The 20,338-nt window shown below is 41.8% G+C and overlaps 1 protein-coding gene across 3 annotated transcripts in view; it reads left to right on the forward strand.

Moving 5' to 3' along the window:
• The first annotated feature begins 1,169 nt into the window (after positions 1–1,169).
• The window catches only part of TENT2 (terminal nucleotidyltransferase 2), a 51,288-nt gene continuing 32,119 nt past the window's right edge, over positions 1,170–20,338 (forward strand). For all 3 annotated transcript variants that reach the window (XM_062513017.1, XM_062513018.1, XM_062513019.1), the window contains exons 1-8: positions 1,170–1,298; positions 2,857–3,048; positions 3,664–3,801; positions 5,053–5,308; positions 6,334–6,448; positions 6,570–6,661; positions 7,001–7,067; positions 12,644–12,713. In XM_062513017.1, the coding sequence (XP_062369001.1) occupies positions 2,894–3,048; positions 3,664–3,801; positions 5,053–5,308; positions 6,334–6,448; positions 6,570–6,661; positions 7,001–7,067; positions 12,644–12,713 (893 nt within the window). In that variant the 5' untranslated portion in view covers positions 1,170–1,298; positions 2,857–2,893. The remainder of the gene's footprint in view (positions 1,299–2,856; positions 3,049–3,663; positions 3,802–5,052; positions 5,309–6,333; positions 6,449–6,569; positions 6,662–7,000; positions 7,068–12,643; positions 12,714–20,338) is intronic.

The following is a 20,338-nucleotide window of genomic DNA, read 5'->3' on the forward strand; positions in this document are numbered from 1 at the left end:
GACAATAAAATCCTTTCACAGCCCAAACTTTCCCTTGCCAGTCCATTTGTAGTTCCACTTCACTAGGCCCCCTGTACTTTGTCACTTTCTTATCTGTTGTCTATCTGTGAGTAGCCAGAGCCTTAAACCATAAAAACTCTGGCTGTGGTCTGCTCTCTCTCAGCTGAGCAAGCCTTCAAGTAGGAATTTTGAATCTGAGCAAGCTTTCAACTTACCCCTTTCCTCTCAAACGTTGGAGCTTCAACAGTGTGTATGCACAAACTCACTGTTCCAGTACCTGCTCACACCAAGAGCTCACTTGTGGTAAGTGTACTTCCCAAGAAGGGATCACATTAAAGAGGACATTGAGGTGCTGGAGTGTGTCAAGTGATAGGCAACAAGGCTGGTGAAAGGACCAGAAAATGTATCATATGAGCAACAGCTGAGGAAGCTGGTTTAGTTCGGCCTCAAGAAGAGGCTCAGGGGGCCACATTATTGCTTTTACAGTTCCCTCAAAGGAAGGTGCCAGGTGGGAGCTGGTCTCTCTCCTATGGTGCCTGCAGGACTACAGGAAATAGTCTTAAATTGAGACAGGGGACATTCAGATTCCATATTCACTTCTTTCTTCTCCATTATTAGGGTGGTCAAGCATTGGAATGAATTGCCTAAGGAGGCCATTGAGTCACCTTGAGATGTCCTTGAAGTGTTTGATCTCATACTGGGTGACAGTTTAGTAGTTTAGGGGTTGGTAGTGCTGGATGGACGGTTGATGGACTGCATGATCTTAAAGATCTCTTCCAACACTGATGAGTCTATGATTCTACGATTTTGCTTCTGTCATCCTTCAGGGAGCAAGCATTCCAATGTTCGTGACCCCAGATTAATCCTAACACGCCTATAATCCATGTTGGCCAAATCCTAATATGCAGCCAAATACAACAGCTTGGACATGCTCCTGAGCAGTAGCCCAATTACAGTCTGCCAGCAATTGTAGAAAGCAAACCATCTGCACGGCCCCGTCCCTCCCGGCCCCCGCCAGGAGCGGGTTCCCCCGGAGCGCGGTGCCTCCCTCCCGCTGCCTCCCGCCCGCCCCTCACGCAGGCCGCGCGAGCGCCCGCGCATGCGTCCCGCCGCGCCGGTAGGGGGCGTGCGGCCGGGGAGGCGGCCGCGAAGTGGCGCAGGAGCGGGCGGAGGGAGCGCTTCCTGCGGCGGCTCTGCTTCCGGGGGACGGGGCAGTGCTCAGCGGCTGCACCTGGTCTCCGCTGCCCCGCACGGTGCTACCCGCAGGCCCGTCCCGCCTGCCTCCGCTCAGGCACTGCGTGAGTATCCTTGGGGGTCCCGCGTGGACGTGACCGGGAGCGGCCCCGGGGGGCCGGGCTGTGGCCGCAGGGGTGGCGGCGGGCCCGAGCGCCTCTCCCGGTGTGGGGGCTGGGGGCTGGCGGGCTTCCGTGCGCCCGGGCTTACCTGCACGGTTAGGTCGAGCGGCTCTGTGGGAAATGCTTGTTTGGAAACAGAGTGCCCACGGGACAAAGTAAAAACTGCACCGCAAGTTATGAAACTTGTTTAGGAGAGCTTGGCAGTTCCTAGCGAGGTAACCAGTGCTGGAAGTCATGGTCGCTGTTGTGAGGTCTTGATGTATTGTTTTGGGATGGGAAAGGTAACGCCTCCATAGCTTGTCTTCTTGGTGATTACAGCTTGAAAAGCTGAGCCGAACGTGTTTCTTCTGCGCCTAACTTTTGAATTCTCATTCATCCTTCTGTTACTAGCTAATTGTATCCATAAACCCTTTATGTATACGGTGTGCTGCGGAGAGTGCCTGATCTGCTCAGGGGGGAATGAGGCATGGTAACAGTTATTCTGCCTTCTAGAAATGGAAAAATTTGGACAGTACGTAAATACTCATTCAGGTTAAATGTCAAGTGACTTACTTGTTAGGCAGCACAATGGCATTTCTTCTGCAGAACTGAAGGTGAACATCCAGGTAGTAACTTCTATTAATGCATAATGCTTCCCCTCACCCACCCCATCAAATGGTGGCGGGGGGGGGGGGGGGGGGGAAGAAAAAAGAGCTCTAGTCGCTTCCTCTTAGAGTACTGCACCAATGTCCATGGATTTACTATTCACTAGTGTGGGTCATTATCACAGGAAATTGAAAGCAAAGCCAAACCCAACCACATAAACTCCTTATTCACTTTCCTATGCTCTGTGCTAATGCTGCCTGCAGTGACAGAGCTATCTGGCTAGTTGTACCAGAATCAATTTTAAGTTTAAAAGATAGTAAACCTATATTTTTCTTTTCAGAGTCTGTTCAGTAAAATAATACTATATATGTAGGATATTCTCAAAGTGTGATTAGTTTAGTTGCAATTGGTGTCATCATTTGGCTGCTTTTTTACATGTCATGTTGCGAAAAAATGCTAACTTCATCACAGAACATGTAGTTCATGATTGGCTGCATCTTCATGCTCTAATTACGTACTCAAAGGCTTCTTTCCATATATTGTGAACCTCATTGCGGAATGTTTCAAATATGAAACAAATTCCACTGTTACATGATACTTTTGCCTGAGATAAAAACTCTTATATCTTGTGATACATAATTTTTTTAAAAACTAAATTTAATATTGAGGGGATCATATAAAAATTCACTTTAAAACATAAATAAAGTATGCAGTAATTATGAAACTTCAGAGCATGCAGTATTTTTATTTAGTGTCTTTTACTGAAAGAAAATCCTGTAATCACCATTCTCTTAAGCAATTCCTGGAATTATATTCTTGCTTACTTGAATTTTTAAACCAAGAGCTTAAAAGGTAACTAGCATTTCTTTTGCCTGTTTTCAATTTTTTTCTTTTTTTTCTTTTTTTTTTTTTTTAGATAAGAGGATACATGTTCACTTCAAGTAGAAAAGAGCATGTTCCCAAATTCTTCCAACATGGGTCGTCCGCCCTTCCCTCCAAAATATCAACAACAGAGTACTTTCTTCACTAAACTTCCTCTAAATATGCCTCCTACTCTTCTTTCTCACCAGCAAATTATTGTTCCTCCGTTTCATTTTCGCAGTGCGGTGTAAGTACAGTAAGGTTTGATAGTAGGGATTGGGTCTGAAAGAAGTATTTCTGTTCATGGAGGAGGTTTTCAGTGTTTTTAACATTGAACTGCATTGCACTTCACAAAACATGATGATGTCATGCATATAAAAAAAGAGCTATATGGTTTCTCTGATGGACCTGCAAATTTTAGTGCTCGCCTGCAATGTGCATAATGCATGAGATGCAATTGGACTGATTAGATTTTTTAATCCACAGTTCACAGTTTTAAAGATCTTCATTTGTATTTGTTTATTGGGGAAAACAGGGAGGAGATGAAGAGGGGAAAAAACATTTATTCATGGGTCTGTATTTGAAGACACTGTAGTGTTCTTTAGGCTTTTGATTTTAACAGTTCCTTAATTTGTTTGCTAACCCCTTCATACACATATGCTGTCAGGAATGAGCATTTTCTGTTTTTAATGAAGTACATATTGTAAACTGAAATATACGTTCATGTTGAAGAGAAAAAAAAGATGTATTCCTTCTAAGAAAAAAAAATGACAGGACTTGTAGAGAATTAATATTCAGTTAACAACTACCAGCCCATAAGATGCATTTTGGTTATCTTATGAATAATAGTTATGGACTGTAGTCTTTCTAGAGCTCTTTTGAGTGGGAACATTGAAGCTACTCCAGCCGTTAGTCCAGTTGTTACACTGCAACCAGTGACTTATGGAAGTGTCAGTCCAGTGTCTACATCAGATGCCCTGACGTCATTTCAAGGAAGAAAGTAAGTTCTTTGTATGTGTGTGACTAACACTGATTGTAGTGTACCCACTGAGAAGCTCATCTGATACCAATTTCTTACGCAGTTTGAGTTATGTTAGAAATTGCAATACTGAATAGTTTTCTCTTTTTGATGGAAACAGGCCATGTATTGGCTCTTTAGAGCATTATACCTTTTTGTGAATCTTAGTACTCAGAAGTGGCTTCCTGTACCTAGTTTTTCTCTGCCAGCAGCTGTAGTCTTGCAGAAGTGATTTAAGAGATTTATTGTAATACTGCAGTGGATTGTAGTCTGTGTGGGCTGGACTTTAAACTGGTTTCTGTAAACTAATGTTCTTTTCCTGGCAATTTGTCTGGTTAAAAAATAAGAGTGCACCCTCGAGGTTTTATGGGAATTGTTGTTTTCCTGATGACACATTGGATGTTTTCCCTAATTTTCTTAACTGTTTGGTGTATTATTTTTCAAATATAAGGTGTTAAATTCAAGCATGTTCTTTTTTTAAGGCAGATTTTATTGTTTTACAAAAGCTACCTGGTTTTTGTAGTTTGTTTTTTTTTTTTTTTAATTAACTTGAATTTACATTATTACCTTTGTTATTTTAGTTACTGCAGAAAGGGAAATGTTGCATAAATATAGGGTTTAATTTTCTTTTAATGGTTTAGAAAAAAAGAACAGTTCTCTTTATTAGTTCAGATATACTAGCTGATATGTGTTTCTAATAATTGTGGAAATCAGCTGATTGGAAGGATGTTCTGTGTAGTCTGTCTTCAGTACTATACTGTATTTCTCTACCAAATCTAGCATGAAGAAATACGCACAACCAAATACATGCTAGTGAGTTATAGCTGAGTGTGCAATTATCCCACTAACTAAGGAAGTTCCTGGTTTCATGGTGCATGCATCTTTTCCTCTTGAGCAGTCTGTTCTATGAAAAACCGCTATGTTTGGAGATTTGCAGTCAGCTTAAACAAATTTTTCATTAGGGTTTCAGCTGGTTAAGTGCAGACACTTGCTTTAAAGAATTGCATCCATCCAGTTCTAGGGTAGCTTCATTTCTGCAATTCTATGTTCGCTTTTCCCATTCCAGGTTTGTTTTACATTGTACCTAGGATGGGCATGCTTGTTCTGTAGCATACTAGGGCTTAGTGAAGGAGTTATGCCATAAAGTGTTAGAATTTAAACTTTTTAGAAACTGTCTTTTAATACTCAGTTGGAGCTTGTGAGCTAGAGGAATTACACAATGTCTCTCTCTAGGAGACAAAGTCAACAGAGTGTTCCAGATGATGCCAAAAGGCAGCGGATTCATTCACGTGATTCTGACACAGCTGTAGTTAACCAAGCAGTGCCTTTCCCGGGGGAAGGAAGACGCTCCTTTCCAGCGCTGATTTCTGTTCAGTCTCCAGTGTTGCATGCTCGTGGCTCACCAGCTTTAATTGGATGTGTCCCTCCTTTGCAAGATACTGTGTTTCCAAACCCTACAGAAACCAGGCTCCCTGTCGCCAAGGACGAGGTAATGGTTTTCTGTGCCTGTGCTTGACTTCTGTCTTTCGAGAATACCGATGTGATGTGGGAGGCCACAAACATTTCTGCCAGGGTTTTTGGCAGTATCATGGGACATCTATTGCTAAGCTGCCATTAGAAGTAGTATCAATAAGTATAGCTGCCACTGTAGCTCTATATCAGTTCCTTGTCTGTGCTTGGGTTTGAAGCATTTTTGTGGTGGCAGGGGAAGTCAGGTTGTTTTCTTGTGTTGCTTTACATCCTAATGTCAGGCAACCTACATGTCTGCTCTGGGAAGTAAAATTTTGAGAAGTTTTACATTTCTCACATTACATGAGGTGGGGAGAATCCTGACTAAAAAAAAGACCCTATTGGGTAATATGAGAGAAGCCCATTCTGAATAAATGCAGTGTTTGACCTGTGAAGATACTCACTACCTCTTTTCAAGAAAGCATAAAAGTTACTGTTCATGTGTGTTCTGGAATATAGAAGAAAATGGAGCGTAGTTTTGAACTGTTTCTGCACCCACATGACAGAAGAGTTTTGGGTTTTTCAGTGTAAATGTGCCTGTTGATTTTAGAATGTAACAGTGTTGTGAAAGGAAAACAGTCAATACCTCCTTCCAGCAAAGATCTGACTTCTTTAATAGTTTATGTGAGATAGTAAAGAAAGCTAATTTAAATCAGATTTTAAAATTATTCTTTTCTCCCTGTAATTGGTAGTCACACTGTTGACATTAAAGTCAGCAGAAGATGTCTCTGGTCATTTACGACATACACTGATGATGCAAAAATTATTTCCTCTGGTTACAGATTTTATAACAAATGGAATACATTTAGATTTAAAAACTTAACAGAAGTTTCTTGAGGGAACTATTCATTGTGAATTTAAGTGCAGTAAAACTCTAGACACTAGAGTAGGTCATGTGAAATGGTGCTGGGTTTTGCATTTAATAACCCAGACTTCTGTGTTTCATGTAATTGCATCTCTGCCATCACTTTGCTGTGTCTTTACTTTTTGTGTGTGTGTGTCCAGTTAAGTCGACAGGTTTTGGAGTTGTTTCAAACATGTCGACAACAGGCCTCCGATTTGGACAGAAAAGAGCTTTGCAGAACAGAACTCCAGAGAGAAATTCAGCTCATTTTTCCACGTATGTTTTAAATTTGATTACTTAATATTAGTTTGCATGGTCTTCAAGTTTGTGATTCTTCCTTCCTCTCAAACTGTAATATGTCACAACATTTTTATTTTTTGTTACTCTTTTATTACAGAGAGCAGACTTTTTTTGGTTGGGTCCTCACTGAATGGATTTGGCACTCGTAATAGTGATGGTGATTTGTGCCTGGTGCTTAAAGAAGAACCAGTAAGTAATTTAAAATATACATAGTTAAGTCTGGTTTTATGTGCATGCTGCTAAAAGACTGGATCCTGAAATGATAAAAAATGCTCAGATCTTTTTGATTTAATAACATAGTTTTGCACTCATAATAGCTACAAGCTATGAGCCCAGTAATATTGCATATTGATTGTTCTGTCTGGCATTTACTGTGATAAGCACGTATGTAGGCCATAGAACATGTTGGTGTACATGTTTATGTATTATTCTGAGAACTAATTTAATTTTAAAGGCAAAGCATGCTTACTTTGCACATTTAAATAAGAGATAACAATGTTTTTCATGTATTTTAATACCACATTTCAGGTGAATCAGAAGACTGAAGCAAGACGTATACTCAGCTTAGTCCAAAAACTCTTCAGTACTAAACTTTGTAAGTTACCGTCTGAAGTGAGGTGGTAAGATTATTGGCAGTTCTGGAAGAAGTGCTGATGCTAAATTGCAACTAATGTATGTAATTGCATCTTGTCTAGGTTGTAATCACAGTAGTCTTTGAAGAAAAGCTTCAAAGAAATATTTAGTAATGTTACCTAATGCTGATTAATGGTAATTAGAAAATAGTAATTAGAAAAACAACAGTTTTTCTTGGAAACTAGCAGACTTCAATCATGAGTAATATCTCAGATGACTTTTGAGTCATGGAACACAGTGAGAAGGGAGTAGATTTCTGTTTGGGAAACCTCTGTTGGTGACCTCTTGCTAATATCTTAGATTGCAGTGTCTTCCTGGGAAAAATACTCTTGAAGAATTTGTAAAATAAGATGTCAGTCACAGTAGACAGTGTAGAACTGATTTTTTTCTTTTGGGATATAATTAACTTAGATGCCTAATAAATAAAATAATAAACATTGACAATATCAGCACATACAGATATAACATGTCAATTCATAGTTTCTATAGCTTATTGTTTAGACTCCCTTCAGATTAAGAATTCACATCTGCAGTTCTTGACTTAATTGGGAAAGTCTTCTACTTCAATGAAGCTTTTGTATCATACTTTGATTTATTAAATACCCTAAAATTTTTTGATGCCAATGATGTGATGACCCTGCTTCCCAGGCTTGTGATAAATTCTTTGATGCAACTCCTTATAGTGATGTTCTGAACAGTCCTGCAGTGCTAAAAGGAACAAACCATAAATTTAATGCAGACTTGAAAATTTCTTCATTGGCAAGCATGCATGCAGAGATTTTAACAGCTCATCTGGAAGAAAGACTTGATACATCTGTTGCTGAATAGGCATCTGATATTTAATGACTGTTTAGTACTGATTATTTACATTTGCACAAATCTGAAAATTAATCTGGGTTTGTCTGTGGTGGAGCTCTCTCCAGTGCTTTCTGATAGCGCAGTGATAAAATAGGTGTGTTTCCAGGGATCAAGGACCTTCTAAATGAGCAATCTTTTTCAAGAGCTCTTGTTCTGTGACAAAGTGTTGGACAAAATCAAGTTTGTTTACCAGTGTCAGAAAGTTACGATGGTCATGTGGAAGTGATCCCCAAAGGTATTTGTACCTTTAACCATTTTTGATGCTTTCAATCCTCTGACACCTTGCAAGTGCATTTGGTCAGCTTGATTTAATAAAAATATTCTATGGAAGGTAAGGCAGGAGAAAGCACTGCTGAGATTGCCACTCCTGTCACGTGCTCTTAGTTGTGGTATGTAGGCCTCTTATGTCATCTCTTCAGAATCTTAACATCACTGTGACATGAATTCCTATCCTTAGCACTCTGAACTGTGTCTGTGTATGGATGTTCTGTGAATAGAACTAACACACAAAAGTTGGTTGAAATGTTCAAAACCAAAAGGCTTTGGGTCGTATGGGTCTTTCCACTTAGATTTTAGCTAATTTACAAGCTGTAGCTCAACTGTGCCAAGGTTTAGTATTTCTGGAACAAGAGGTGTCTTGGCTTCAGGTGAGATAGTTAATTTTCTTCTTAGTACCTGGTACAGTGCTGTGGTTTGGTTTTGATATGAGAATAATGTTGGCACACACTGAAGTTTTAGTTGTTGCTCAGTAGTGCTTACTATAAACCAGGGAAAGCCTGTCTATGTGTGAAGCTGCTTCTGATAACTATTTTCAATTTTAGTGCTATCCTGTTAGCACAATGTATGATTCTATCCTGTAATTTTAAGGTAATACCTCTTTGACAATATTAGTTAAGTATTTCTTCTGTAGAGGAGAGACTGCAGCATATTCTCAAAAAGTATGTGAGCAGTCAAAAAACTTACTGTTGCTTCACATGAGAGAATGGAAGTAAGCATAGTTTGGGCCAAAGATGAAAGCTAGCGAAGTGTGTGCCAAGATGTAAGAGAAACAATAGGAGGGAAGAAACTACAAGATGCTATCTAAAATAATTTCTTGCTCTGGTTTTGTGAAAGAGTTAAGGGACAAAAAGAAATAAGGAGGATACTTGTGGCATAGGTAAAGTTTTAGAGCTTTTTAAACCTTTTTCCAGGTCAATTTAGTTCAGAAACTTGGAAGAAGTTTTTTCTATCTGTCCTTCTCATAACATCTCCCTCTTCGTTATTGCACTCTGCAGTGTGCATTCCAGTATAAGGACAGTAAGAGTGTGATTCTGTGCTTATTTCATCTTAATTCTGTGGTGGATGAGTGAAGAAGCATTCCAAGTGCAAATTAGATCAGTCCCTTTGACAATTGCTTTAGTCTTCAGAACTATAAGTGCTCTCTCTTTTGTCCTTCATATAGAATTGAATGTGATTATTAGATTAGGAGGTTTGAGAAGTGGATTCAAAATTTGTATAAACTGTAGTTTATTTAATTTTCAGATTTATATGAGGTAACAAGTGTGAGCAAGGAATTTTAGTCCATCAGATTCTAAGTCTTACAGCAGGGGGTTTTCTGTGTTTTTATTCTGCATCTAGGATACCAACTGAAAAATGTGTTCTGTTTTTTGAATAGTCTAATCACAGAGAAAAGTAGGAAAAACCTTCTGATATTTTATTCATTGTTTTTGTGGGGTGTGTTAGTCTTAAAGTTATGTATTGTGTTTCTCCTAGAGAAGAGACATGTCAGGATAGCAAATATATAATCCATATCAAAGACTAATTGATCACTTGTAATGTCTTGGCCTATTTGCTCAGATACCTGGAAATGTATTTTTACAAGATTGGCTGATTTTCCCAGAACCATGTGCTGAAGTTCAATATCTTTAGAAATGTGAAGCATTAATTTGGGGTGATAACTGAAGAGGTTATATCTAAGCCACTGAAAGTAAATGTCAGAGTGATTCCTCACTTGAGATTCACCTGTGTAGGATTCATTTGAAAAACACCTTGATAGTATTAGGTTAACAGGTATTTACTGTCTGTATAAATAACAAAGAGCTCATTTTCTCTTGATTTAAAAACAGGTACAGTAGCATCGAGACTAGGGTATCAGAGTGGAATCTGCTTAATGCTAGTCTAGTGGGAAATATGTAACAGCTGGGACAAGCAAAGGAATTTGAGCTCAATTGAATTACTTTGAAGGACTGTGCATATCATTGAGTGAATTCCAAAAAATCAGCAGTTATTTCATCCTGTGTTGTGTTGTGTTGTGTTGTGTTGTGTTGTGGTGCCTTCCTAGATTCTTCATGACTGTGGATTCAGACTTCTGTGTTGTACAATTTCTCCTTCTGTAGTATAACCAAAGCAATGGGAGCAGGCTACATGCCCAGGATGTCAAAGATCTTTTTGGCATATCCCATGTATGGGTTTAATATTCTGTACAATTGATTAATATTCCATTCTGTAAAAGCAGAGAAGGAATTAAGATCTTCAGTCTGAAATTCTGCATCAATAAGTTCTATATGAACCAGTGTTTAGTCTTCTTTGAAGTCATTATATTCTTTCTCGCTAAGCTGAAGTGATGTTCATGACGTTTTCACAGAAATGCCCAAAACTGTGGAGCAACAATATAAATTTCTTTTCACGTATTTTGGTGTAGCCTCTCTGCTCATAACTTTCATTATCACATAGTCAGTTTACTAAGGCACTTATTCAGCCTGTATGTATTTCAGAATTCTACATCCTATATGTATACATAAGGTACAACAGAGATTGGTCTGAGCCAAGAAAGAGGAAACTAGCAGGAAGTTACTGCCTTATAACTTCCTCTTATTTCTTCCTCTTATTTCTTCCATCTTCCTCCTTGCTTTTTACTACCCTGTGTAACAGACTTGGATTATGTTTTGGGCTGTATTATTTTTTTCTTAGCCTACTAATTTGACAAAACATCCATCAAGTGTAGGGAGGCATTTGCAGACAAGGATGTGTTTGGAAGTCCCTTGTCATGAATGAGTTCAGTTAACTTCTGAAGAGCATTGGGAAGGGTCATAGTGAGGAGAGTTGAATTGCTGTGGCATACAAATGGATGTCCACTGCTGCCTACCATGTTTTATGCATTAGGAATCTTTGTCATAAATTTGGTAGTGAAAGGAGAGGAGGCAGAGAGCTCTGAATGCTTTAGACTCTCACTTTAAGAATGTTCTGGGATGCATGTCTGGATGTGTCTGAAGGTGCAACTGGAAGGAGGGGAGGTCTGTGTTAATTTAGCAGACAGTGAACATGAATTGAAGTTGTTCAGTTAAGATTCTCCCATTAACATCAGTAAATTAGTAAGATTATCTTTGATTCTGAGTGCCAGTCTGTGTGTTGCTTAGACTTGTGCAATGTGTTAAAATCCAGGTAAAAGAATGCCTCAGGTCAAACCTGTCTGAACATGCATATCCACAAAACAGTTTCAGAAAGTCTCAAAAGAAAAATAAAATTTGTTTTGAGTATTGCACAGCAGTGTTCCAACAAATCTGAATTTTTCATCCAAAAGCAGTGGAGATGATGCTGTTTAATCAAGGTGGCTATTCAGCTGATAGAAGTGCCCTGTTGCTTTTTCTGGAGGGAAAGAAAAAAAATCAGATTTTATTCAAGGTTCTTTTTAGTCTGCATTACTTGTACTGTGCATCCTTATTTATGCAAATCTGAGGTTAATTTATAGAAACAATGGGAAAATATGTGATGTTGGATATGGACAAATTCAAGTGGTCCTAGATTTGGCAACAGAAGTAATTACTGAAATCATGCCTTTTACCCAAATTCATATAAGGTAACTTACAGGCTTTACTTTTCTTTCTTTCCCATTACTTTCTTGGGCACAGTATTCATTCAGGATTGTGGGAAGCTACTGAATATAGGCTGAGGTGTCGTTAAGTCTGGGGAAATCACAACAATATGCAACAGTTGTGGGGAGCTGAGTGTGGAGGGTGCATTTGGTGGCTCTATGTGAGTGGCTGAGATTAGTATGTGTGAGTTTGGATGGTCTGACATTGAACTTGTATGTCTGTACTACATAGGTAATCATCTGATAATCATCGTCAGTGTGGATTTATTACATGTCCTATCACTATTAAAGCAAAAGGCAGATAAATCTTATCCCATCTTTGATAGAAAGCATTATCCTGTTTTCAGTAGCATTTCCTGGGATGTACTTTATCATTCAGATGAACCCTTTTCAAAGAAAGTTTTAAGCTTATCATTTAGCCCATCCTGGTTGGATATCTTCTTGCTCCTTTATTTTTAATTATAACTTATTTATAACTTAATTATAACTCCTTAATTATAACTATTCAGGATTTGTGTTACAAATACTGTTCCATGAAAGCATTACAGTACTGCATTCCTTATGTTTAAATTTCTGGAATATATTTCCGTCAGAAAAGTCTTCTACTCTATGTTCTACTTTCTTCTTTAATGTTTTGTGTGGGTGTTTTGCCTGCTTTTGTAGGTTATTTTTTTGTTGTGGTTGTTAAAGGTTACTTAGTTTAGCACAACCCTGCTAACTTTAATAAGCTGCAGTTTACTGTAAATCAGTCTGTAAGATTCTATTACATGATCTTTTATTAAGATCTGACTCTTGCATGAAACCTAATTCTGTACATTTCTCCCTTTCAGCAAGCTACATTGAGCGACCTCAGCTAATAAGAGCAAAAGTGCCAATAGTGAAATTCAGGGATAAAGTCAGGCAAGTATTCTGTTCAGCTTAATCTTTTAAACTTTGACATGGGAAAGTATTCTATATGTGTACCACCCTTAGGAGTAGTCCCGCCGTTTTTTGACAGAAAAACTGTGGTAGGAAGACAACTGTTGTGAAATATAATTTTGCTTGCTGTGCAGACACAACTATTGAGCTATACAAACATCACTGAAACAAACGAGTTTGTGGGAATATTTTCTTGTATTCTTTGTATATTCATTATGAGAATAATTTAGAGGGACATACTAGAACAGATAATGATGCATTTGTTACTGTGTGTGATAGAAGTATTTGACAGCGGAAAACGTCATGCAAACAGTGAGATATGTTGATGGTCTGAGTAATGTTTACATCTTCATCTGTTCACTGGTTTACTTGTATAACACTGATATGTATCAGTTTCATCTAGTAACATAGTTTCATCCTTCTTGGTAAATTGGACTTTGAACAACTTCAATGTAGTTGTCTTAACCTGCCTGTATGGTCCCAAAATTTTACAACCCTGTCTCTTTTTTTAAAAACAAATAAGCATACTTTTCTGAAAGCATGTCACAGCATGCTTTTATCGTAATAGAGTTTTATCATGGTTAGGTTCCTGCCCTGATAAAGCTAAATCTGTCATGCTTACAATTTGAACTAATCTATATCATCAGTTTAAGATTTTGTTTAGTCTGAGATTATACACACTTTTTGGGGTATACTTTTTTTTTCATTTAGACCTAATCCCATATTTACTTGAGTATAATTGCCTACTTTAAAAAAAATTTGAATGGTTTTTGATTTCAAATTTTTGAGTTTTTTCCTCTTCTAAGAGTACACACAGAAGGTTGTTTCTTCCATGCTTCCTGAAAGTATGGTAATTGTCTGTCCTAGTTTGAAAGACAGGTGTTTGTCAAGGAAAGCAGAAGCCTTCCTTTGAACTGAAAAATGTGATTGTTTCTTCTTATAGATTATTATGATTTTGAAATTAAGGGAGCTTTCAGGCAAAGATACGGGGATAGGAATAACAGTTCTATACTAGTACATCTAACAAGACAAACAAGAACAACAACAGCTATGAAATTACCCACGAACAGAACAGTAACTCAGTCCCAGTGTTTTTTGGCTGCAGGCACCTTTTCCCTGAGCTGCAGTTCCCGGTGCTGGGGGCGGGCGGGTCCCGCAGAGCCGCAGGAGGGCTGGGGGTGATGGCAGCGCAGTCCCAGGGGGAGAGAGAGATGGAGAGAGAGCCCTCTGCTCTCGGTGTGGGTCCTGGTGCTCAGCAGAGTGCTGGATGGTGGCAGGTTACAGCGAGAAGGGAGCAGGACAGGGTCCCACAGCAGTGAGGATGGCTCCCGGCGCTGGGATGGCAGGAATGGGGCTGAGGCACCGATCATCCTTCTCATCCGAACTCCGCGGGGGAAATGGGCTGAGCCAGAGCCTTCTGTCTGCTCTTCTGGATGTTTGGATATCGAGGGGTTTCCCTCTTCCCTCCCCTCTCCCTTGCCACCAGGGCCCAGTCAGCAGGTATCTTAGCATGACAATGGGGAAAATTCTACAGAGGGAAAAGGGAAAGAACCAGCCCCTAACATTATCTACCCTGAATTTTCCCATACCATCATGCTACATTAAATTAAAATTTTCAAATTATAGACATACATGTAGTTACAGATACAGGCACAGTGTCATAGGTAGTTCACCTTAAAACAAGGTCTCCTTGGGGTATGCATTGGGTTTTTTCATCCCTTTGTATTACCCACCAGGTATAACCCGGTCTTTGAGCAAAAACCACCTCACGAATTGGATTGTCTTTGCTGGAGGCAGAGTTTACTTAAACAGTTTTTCCTAGCATGCTTTTTATGTGTGCCACTGGAAGTTTATTTTTATTTGGTGTTTTCAGGGGCTCAGACTGGGTAGGGCTTGCTTGATTAGTGGAACTTTGGGTGTTCACTAACCATGTGGCCTTAGGTAGATTAATTTCCTAGTTTTTGAAAGTCCCCCCACCCAGTGCCTTCAAGGTGGTTTTAAGCAGTCCATTGCACTGTTTAACTTTTTCAGCTGCTGGTGCATGATAAGGAATGTGGTACACTTACTTCATGCCGTGTTTTTTGGTTTGGGTGTTTATGAGGTTATTTTTGAAATGAGTCCTATTGTCTGACTTAATTCTATCAGGAGTACCATGTTTTTAAAGGACTTGTTTTTCCAGGCCCAGGATGCTGTTGCAGGCAGTGGTGTGAGGCACAGAGTAGGTCTCCAACCATCCAGTGGTGGCTTCCACCATGGTCAGCACGTAGCGCTTGCCTTGGCGTGTCTGAGGCAGTGTGATGTAGTCAATCTGCCAGGCCTCCCCATACTTATATTTGGACCACCGCCCCCCATACCAGAGGGGCTTCACTCGCTTGGCTTGCTTGATGGCAGCACACGTCTCACAGTCATGGATAACCTGGGAAATACTGTCTATGGTTAGATCCACCTTCCGGTCTTGTGCCCATTTATAGGTAGCATTTCTGTCTTGATGACCTGAGGCACTGTGGGCCCATCAAGCCAGGAACAATTTTCCTTTGTATTGTCAGTTTAAGTCCATCTGTGACACTTTTATACTTGCAGCTTGATCTATTTGCTTATTGTGTTGGTGCTTTTTATTAGCTTGACTTTTGGGGACATGGGCATTTACATGATGGACTTTTACGGGTAGCTTCTTTACCTGAGTGTCAATGTTTTTTCACTTATTAGCAGCCCAGACTGGTTTTCTCCTATGTTGCCAGTTAGCTTTTTTTTCATTTTTCTAGCCAACTTCACAGAACATTGGCTACCGTCCATGAATTAGTGTAAAGGTAAAGCTTTGGCCACTTCTGTCTTTCAGCAATGTCCAGGGTCAGCTGAACGGCTTTGAGTTCAGCAAGTTGACTTGATCCACCTTCTCCTTCAGTAGCTTGTCCAACCTGTCGTGTGGGGCTCCATACGGCTGCTTTCCACTTCCGGTTCATCCCCACGATGCGACAGGAACTGTCAGTGAAAAGAGCGTAGCGAGTTTCATCTGCTGGCAGTTGGTTGTATGGTGGAGCTTTAGCAGCCCGGGTCATTTGTTTTTGCTTTTTTTTATTGGTAAGACCAAAATTTTCACCTTCTGGCCAGTTTGTAATTATTACTAAAATTCCAGGGTGATTTGGTTTTTTGATACGGGCTTGCTGTGTGATGAGGGTGATCCACTTGCTCCATGTGGCATCAGTGGCGTGGTGGGTAGAGGGGACCTTCCCTTTAAACATCCACCACAGCCATGGTAGTCGGGGTGCCAGGAGGAGCTGTGCTTCTGTGCCAGTCACCTCTGAGGCAGCTTGAGCTGCTCTATAAGCAGCCAAGATCTCCTTTTTTGTTGGGGTGTAGTTGGCTTTAGACCCTCTGTAACTTTGGCTTTAGAATCCCAGAGGTCGGCCTCGGGTCTCACCAGGTACCTTCTGCCAAAGGCTCCAGGACAAGCCCTTGTTCCCGGCTGCAGAGTAGAGCACATTCTTCACCTCTGGTCCCGTCCTGACTGGGCCGAGGGCTACAGCATGAGCGATCTCCTGCTTAATCTGGGCAAAGGCTTGCTGCTGCTCAGGGCCCTAATGGAAATGATTCTTTTTTCGGGTGACCAGGTAGAGAGGGCTCACGGTCTGGCTGTACTCAGGAATGTGCATTTTCCAAAAGCCTATGCCACTTAGGAAAGCTTGTGTTTCCTTCTTGTTGGTTGGTGGAGACATCGCGGTGATCTTATTGATGACCTCAGTGGGGATTTGGCGCCGCCCGTCTTGCCACTTTACTCCCAGGAACTGGATCTCTCGGGCAGGACCTTTGACTTTGCTCCTCTTGATGGCAAAACTGGCTCCCAGCAGAATTTGGATGGTTTTCTTTCCTTTCTCAAATACTTCCATTGCCGTGTTCCCCCACACAATGATGTCATCGACGTATTGCAGATGTTCTGGAGCTTCACCCTTTTCCAGTGCAGCCTGGATCAGTCTATGGCAGATGGTGGGGCTGTGTTTCCACCCCTGGGGCAGTCGGTTCCAGGTGTACTGCACGCTCCTCCAGGTGAAAGCAAACTGAGGCCTGCACTCTGCTGCCAGAGGAATGGAGAAAAATGCATTGGCAATGTCAATGGTGGCGTACCACTTTGCTGCCTTGGACTCCAGCTCATACTGGAGTTCCAACATGTCCAGCACGGCAACGCTCAGCGGTGGAGTCACTTCATTCAATGCACGATAGTGCACAGTCAATCTCCATTCTCCATCAGACTTGCACACAGGCCAGATGGGGCTGTTGAAGGGTGAGTGGGTTTTGCTGACCACCCCTTGGCCCTCCAGCTCACGGATCATCTTGTGGATGGGGATCACGGCATCTCGATTTGTCCTGTACTGCCGGTGGTGCACTGTGGAGGTGGCAATTGGCACTTGCTGCTCCTTCACCTTCACGAGTCCCACTGCAGATGGGTTTTCTGACAGTCCAAGCAAGGTGTTCAATTGCTTAATGCTTTCTGCCTCTACAGCAGCTATTCCAAAAGCCCACCTGAGTCCCTTTGGGTCTTTGTAATAGCCATTCCTGAGGAAGTCTATGCCTAGAATACACAGTGCCTCTGGGCCAGTCAAAATTGGATGCTTCTGCCACTCCTTCCCAGTCAGGCTCACCTCAGCCTCCAGCAAAGTTAATTCCTTTGTTCTCCCCATCACCCCAGCAATAGAAACAGGCTCCTCCCCCACATGTTCTGATGGTATTAGGGTGCACTGTGAACCAGTATCAACTAATGCCCTATGTTTTTGTGGCTTTGATGTGCCAGGCCATCAGATCCACACTATTCAAAAGATCTGGTTTTCCCATGCCTCTTCTTGGCTAGAGGCAGAGCCTCTCTAGCACTGGTTATTATTTCCTTTCTGGGCATACATACTAGAGGTTCCCTCAAGGGGATCTGACAAATCATCCTCCCTTTTGTAGTACCCTGCACCTTGGTTATGGGAAGTTGAGGCTACCTTCACTTTAGTGGAGCTCCTTTGGTTAGTGTTTCCCTCCCTGAGTTGACGCACCCGCGCTGCCAGGGCAGAAGTGGGTTTCCCATCCCACCTTCTCATGTCTTCTTCATGGTTACACAGAAAGAACCACAGGTCAGCTCGTGGGGTGTATCCTCTCTCCCTAGCTGGGGGTCGTTGGGCTCTAACTCTGGGATCTGTGACTCGCACTGGTGCTGCATTGACCTTACTTATTTTCTCCCTCATCTCTCTCATGTCCTCCTTAAACTCCTCTTTGAGTTCCTTAATCACGGCAGAGACCTGAGCCTGCATTGGGCCATTCATTATACTTTCAAAATTTCTGAGCATATTGGCAACAGAACCCACTGTCTCGTGGTTGGTGTCAGCATTAATGGCTGCAATGAATGTGGTGTATTGAGATGGCCCCAGGCGTGCCAGATTCCACAACATCTGCCCTGTGCACCTGACCTTGTCGGGGTCATTGTCATGTTGTCCACCCCTCCCAAAGAGTATCTCCAGTACTGCCACTTCTCTCAGCTGTTGGATCCCCTCCTCAGCGGTCTTCCAGCACATTCTATGGTGGTGCTCCTGCATTCTCTCTCTATGGACAAACCTCTCTCTTGCACTCATTAAAAGCCACTCCCAGAGGGAAAGGGGGCCTGGTTCCCTTACGAATATGCGATCCACGCCCAAGTCCTGGGTCGGGGGTCCCAAATTCCTTGCCTCAGTACCATCCAGTTGCACACCTGTACCCATAAGGTCCCAGACCCGCAGTAACCACGTTGTAAAAGCCTCACGGCCCCTTCGTACAACATCTTTATGCAGATTATGGAGACTCTCGTATGACAGGGACTCTGTGACGATCTCAACCTCTGGCTCCCCTGCTGGTTGTGAGGACCCTGCTTTCTGATCCTTATTATCCAGGTGCTTTGTTTTCACCTTAGTCTTTCTAGTTTCCACGGGGGCGGCTGCTGCTGGCTGTGAGTGCCCTTGCAGTTCAGCTGGAACCTGGAGAGATATAACATTTGTTGGTTCTACTGCTGCACCATCAGGTTCTCTCTCTTTAAGGCAGAGGGAGAGTTTCTCAAGAGCTGGGGAAAGGTACTCATTCAGCATCCACCCACTCTGGGTGGGTACTCTCTGAGGTGGGCTCTGAGGCAGGGTCGGGCTCTGGGGCAGAATCCCTATTTCTTGGGGGACGTATCAGGGTTGTCATCCAAGTCACTCTCCCCTCACCTCTGAATGTTAAATAGAACAGGTTTACAAGGCTTATTAGCAATGTCAGCCTCTGTGTGATATCATTACTACTTAGAAGAGATTTAAACCCCTCAAAAGCTGGTGGAGCAGACCCAAAAAACTGTGTAAGGGGTTGGGACAAAATTTTCCCTGGTGTCATATCCTCACAGTATGTACCATTATTAAAGTAACCCCAAAAACATACAGTTAGAGTGTGAGAGCCCTGAATCCATGTGCCCACCTTCCAGAGGAAGTTAAAAATCCATGAATTTCTCACGTTATCAACCCACAAAATGAACTGGATAATAGTTACAGCAGCCTGAGTTTTAGGACCCATGTTCAAGTAAGGGATTGCAAATAGGAGAGATAAAGCTGTGGCCACATGGAGCCCAAACCACGGTAAGCTGGACAACATGATGCCACCTAACACAAAGCTGAGGTAACACAAGAACTCTTATTCCTTTTTAACCCTTTACTCTCAATGCCCTTGGGCCCCATGTTGTGGCATCAAAATCTGTCCTAGTTTGAAAGACAGGTGTTTGTCAAGGAAAGCAGAAGCCTTCCTTTGAACTGAAAAATGTGATTGTTTCTTCTCATAGATTATTATGATTTTGAAATTAAGGGAGCTTTCAGGCAAAGATACGGGGATAGGAATAACAGTTCTATACTAGTACATCTAACAAGACAAACAAGAACAACAACAGCTATGAAATTACCCACAAACAGAACAATAACTCAGTCCCAGTCCCTTTCTGGCTGCAGGCACCTTTTCCCTGAGCTGCAGTTCCCGGTGCTGGGGGCGGGCAGGTCCCGCAGAGCCGCAGGAGGGCTGGGGGTGATGGCAGCGCAGTCCCAGGGGGAGAGAGAGATGGAGAGAGAGCCCTCTGCTCTCGGTGTGGGTCCTGGTGCTCAGCAGAGTGCTGGATGGTGGCAGGTTACAGTGAGAAGGCAGCAGGGCAGGGTCTCCCGAACTCCGCGGGGGAAATGGGCTGAGCCACAGCCTTCTGTCTGCTCTTCTGGATGTTTGGATATCGAGGGGTTTCCCTCTTCTCTCCCCCTTCCCCTGCCACCAGGGCCCAGTCTGCAGGTATCTTAGCATGACAGTGGGGAAAATTCTACAGAGGGAAAAGGGAAAGAACCAACCCCCAACATTGTCAAGATAAAATTTGGGTTATTTGGATTAGCTACATATAGAAATGCTTGTCTTTTCTTGTATAAATGAAATTATAAATTCCTGTGCAGATATTGAATGAGTTAGGGGATTAAAGCAAGAATAATTTTTTTTCAATATAACAAGAGAAAATTAACTTAAAAAAAAAATCTTTAATATAGAACTGGATGGAAGTCATTGTGTGAGAAGATTGAAATCTTTTTGTAAGCACTTTTAGTCCACAGTATAGG

The sequence above is a fragment of the Cinclus cinclus genome, chromosome Z, assembly GCF_963662255.1.
Source record: "Cinclus cinclus chromosome Z, bCinCin1.1, whole genome shotgun sequence".
Taxonomy (NCBI): domain Eukaryota; kingdom Metazoa; phylum Chordata; class Aves; order Passeriformes; family Cinclidae; genus Cinclus; species Cinclus cinclus.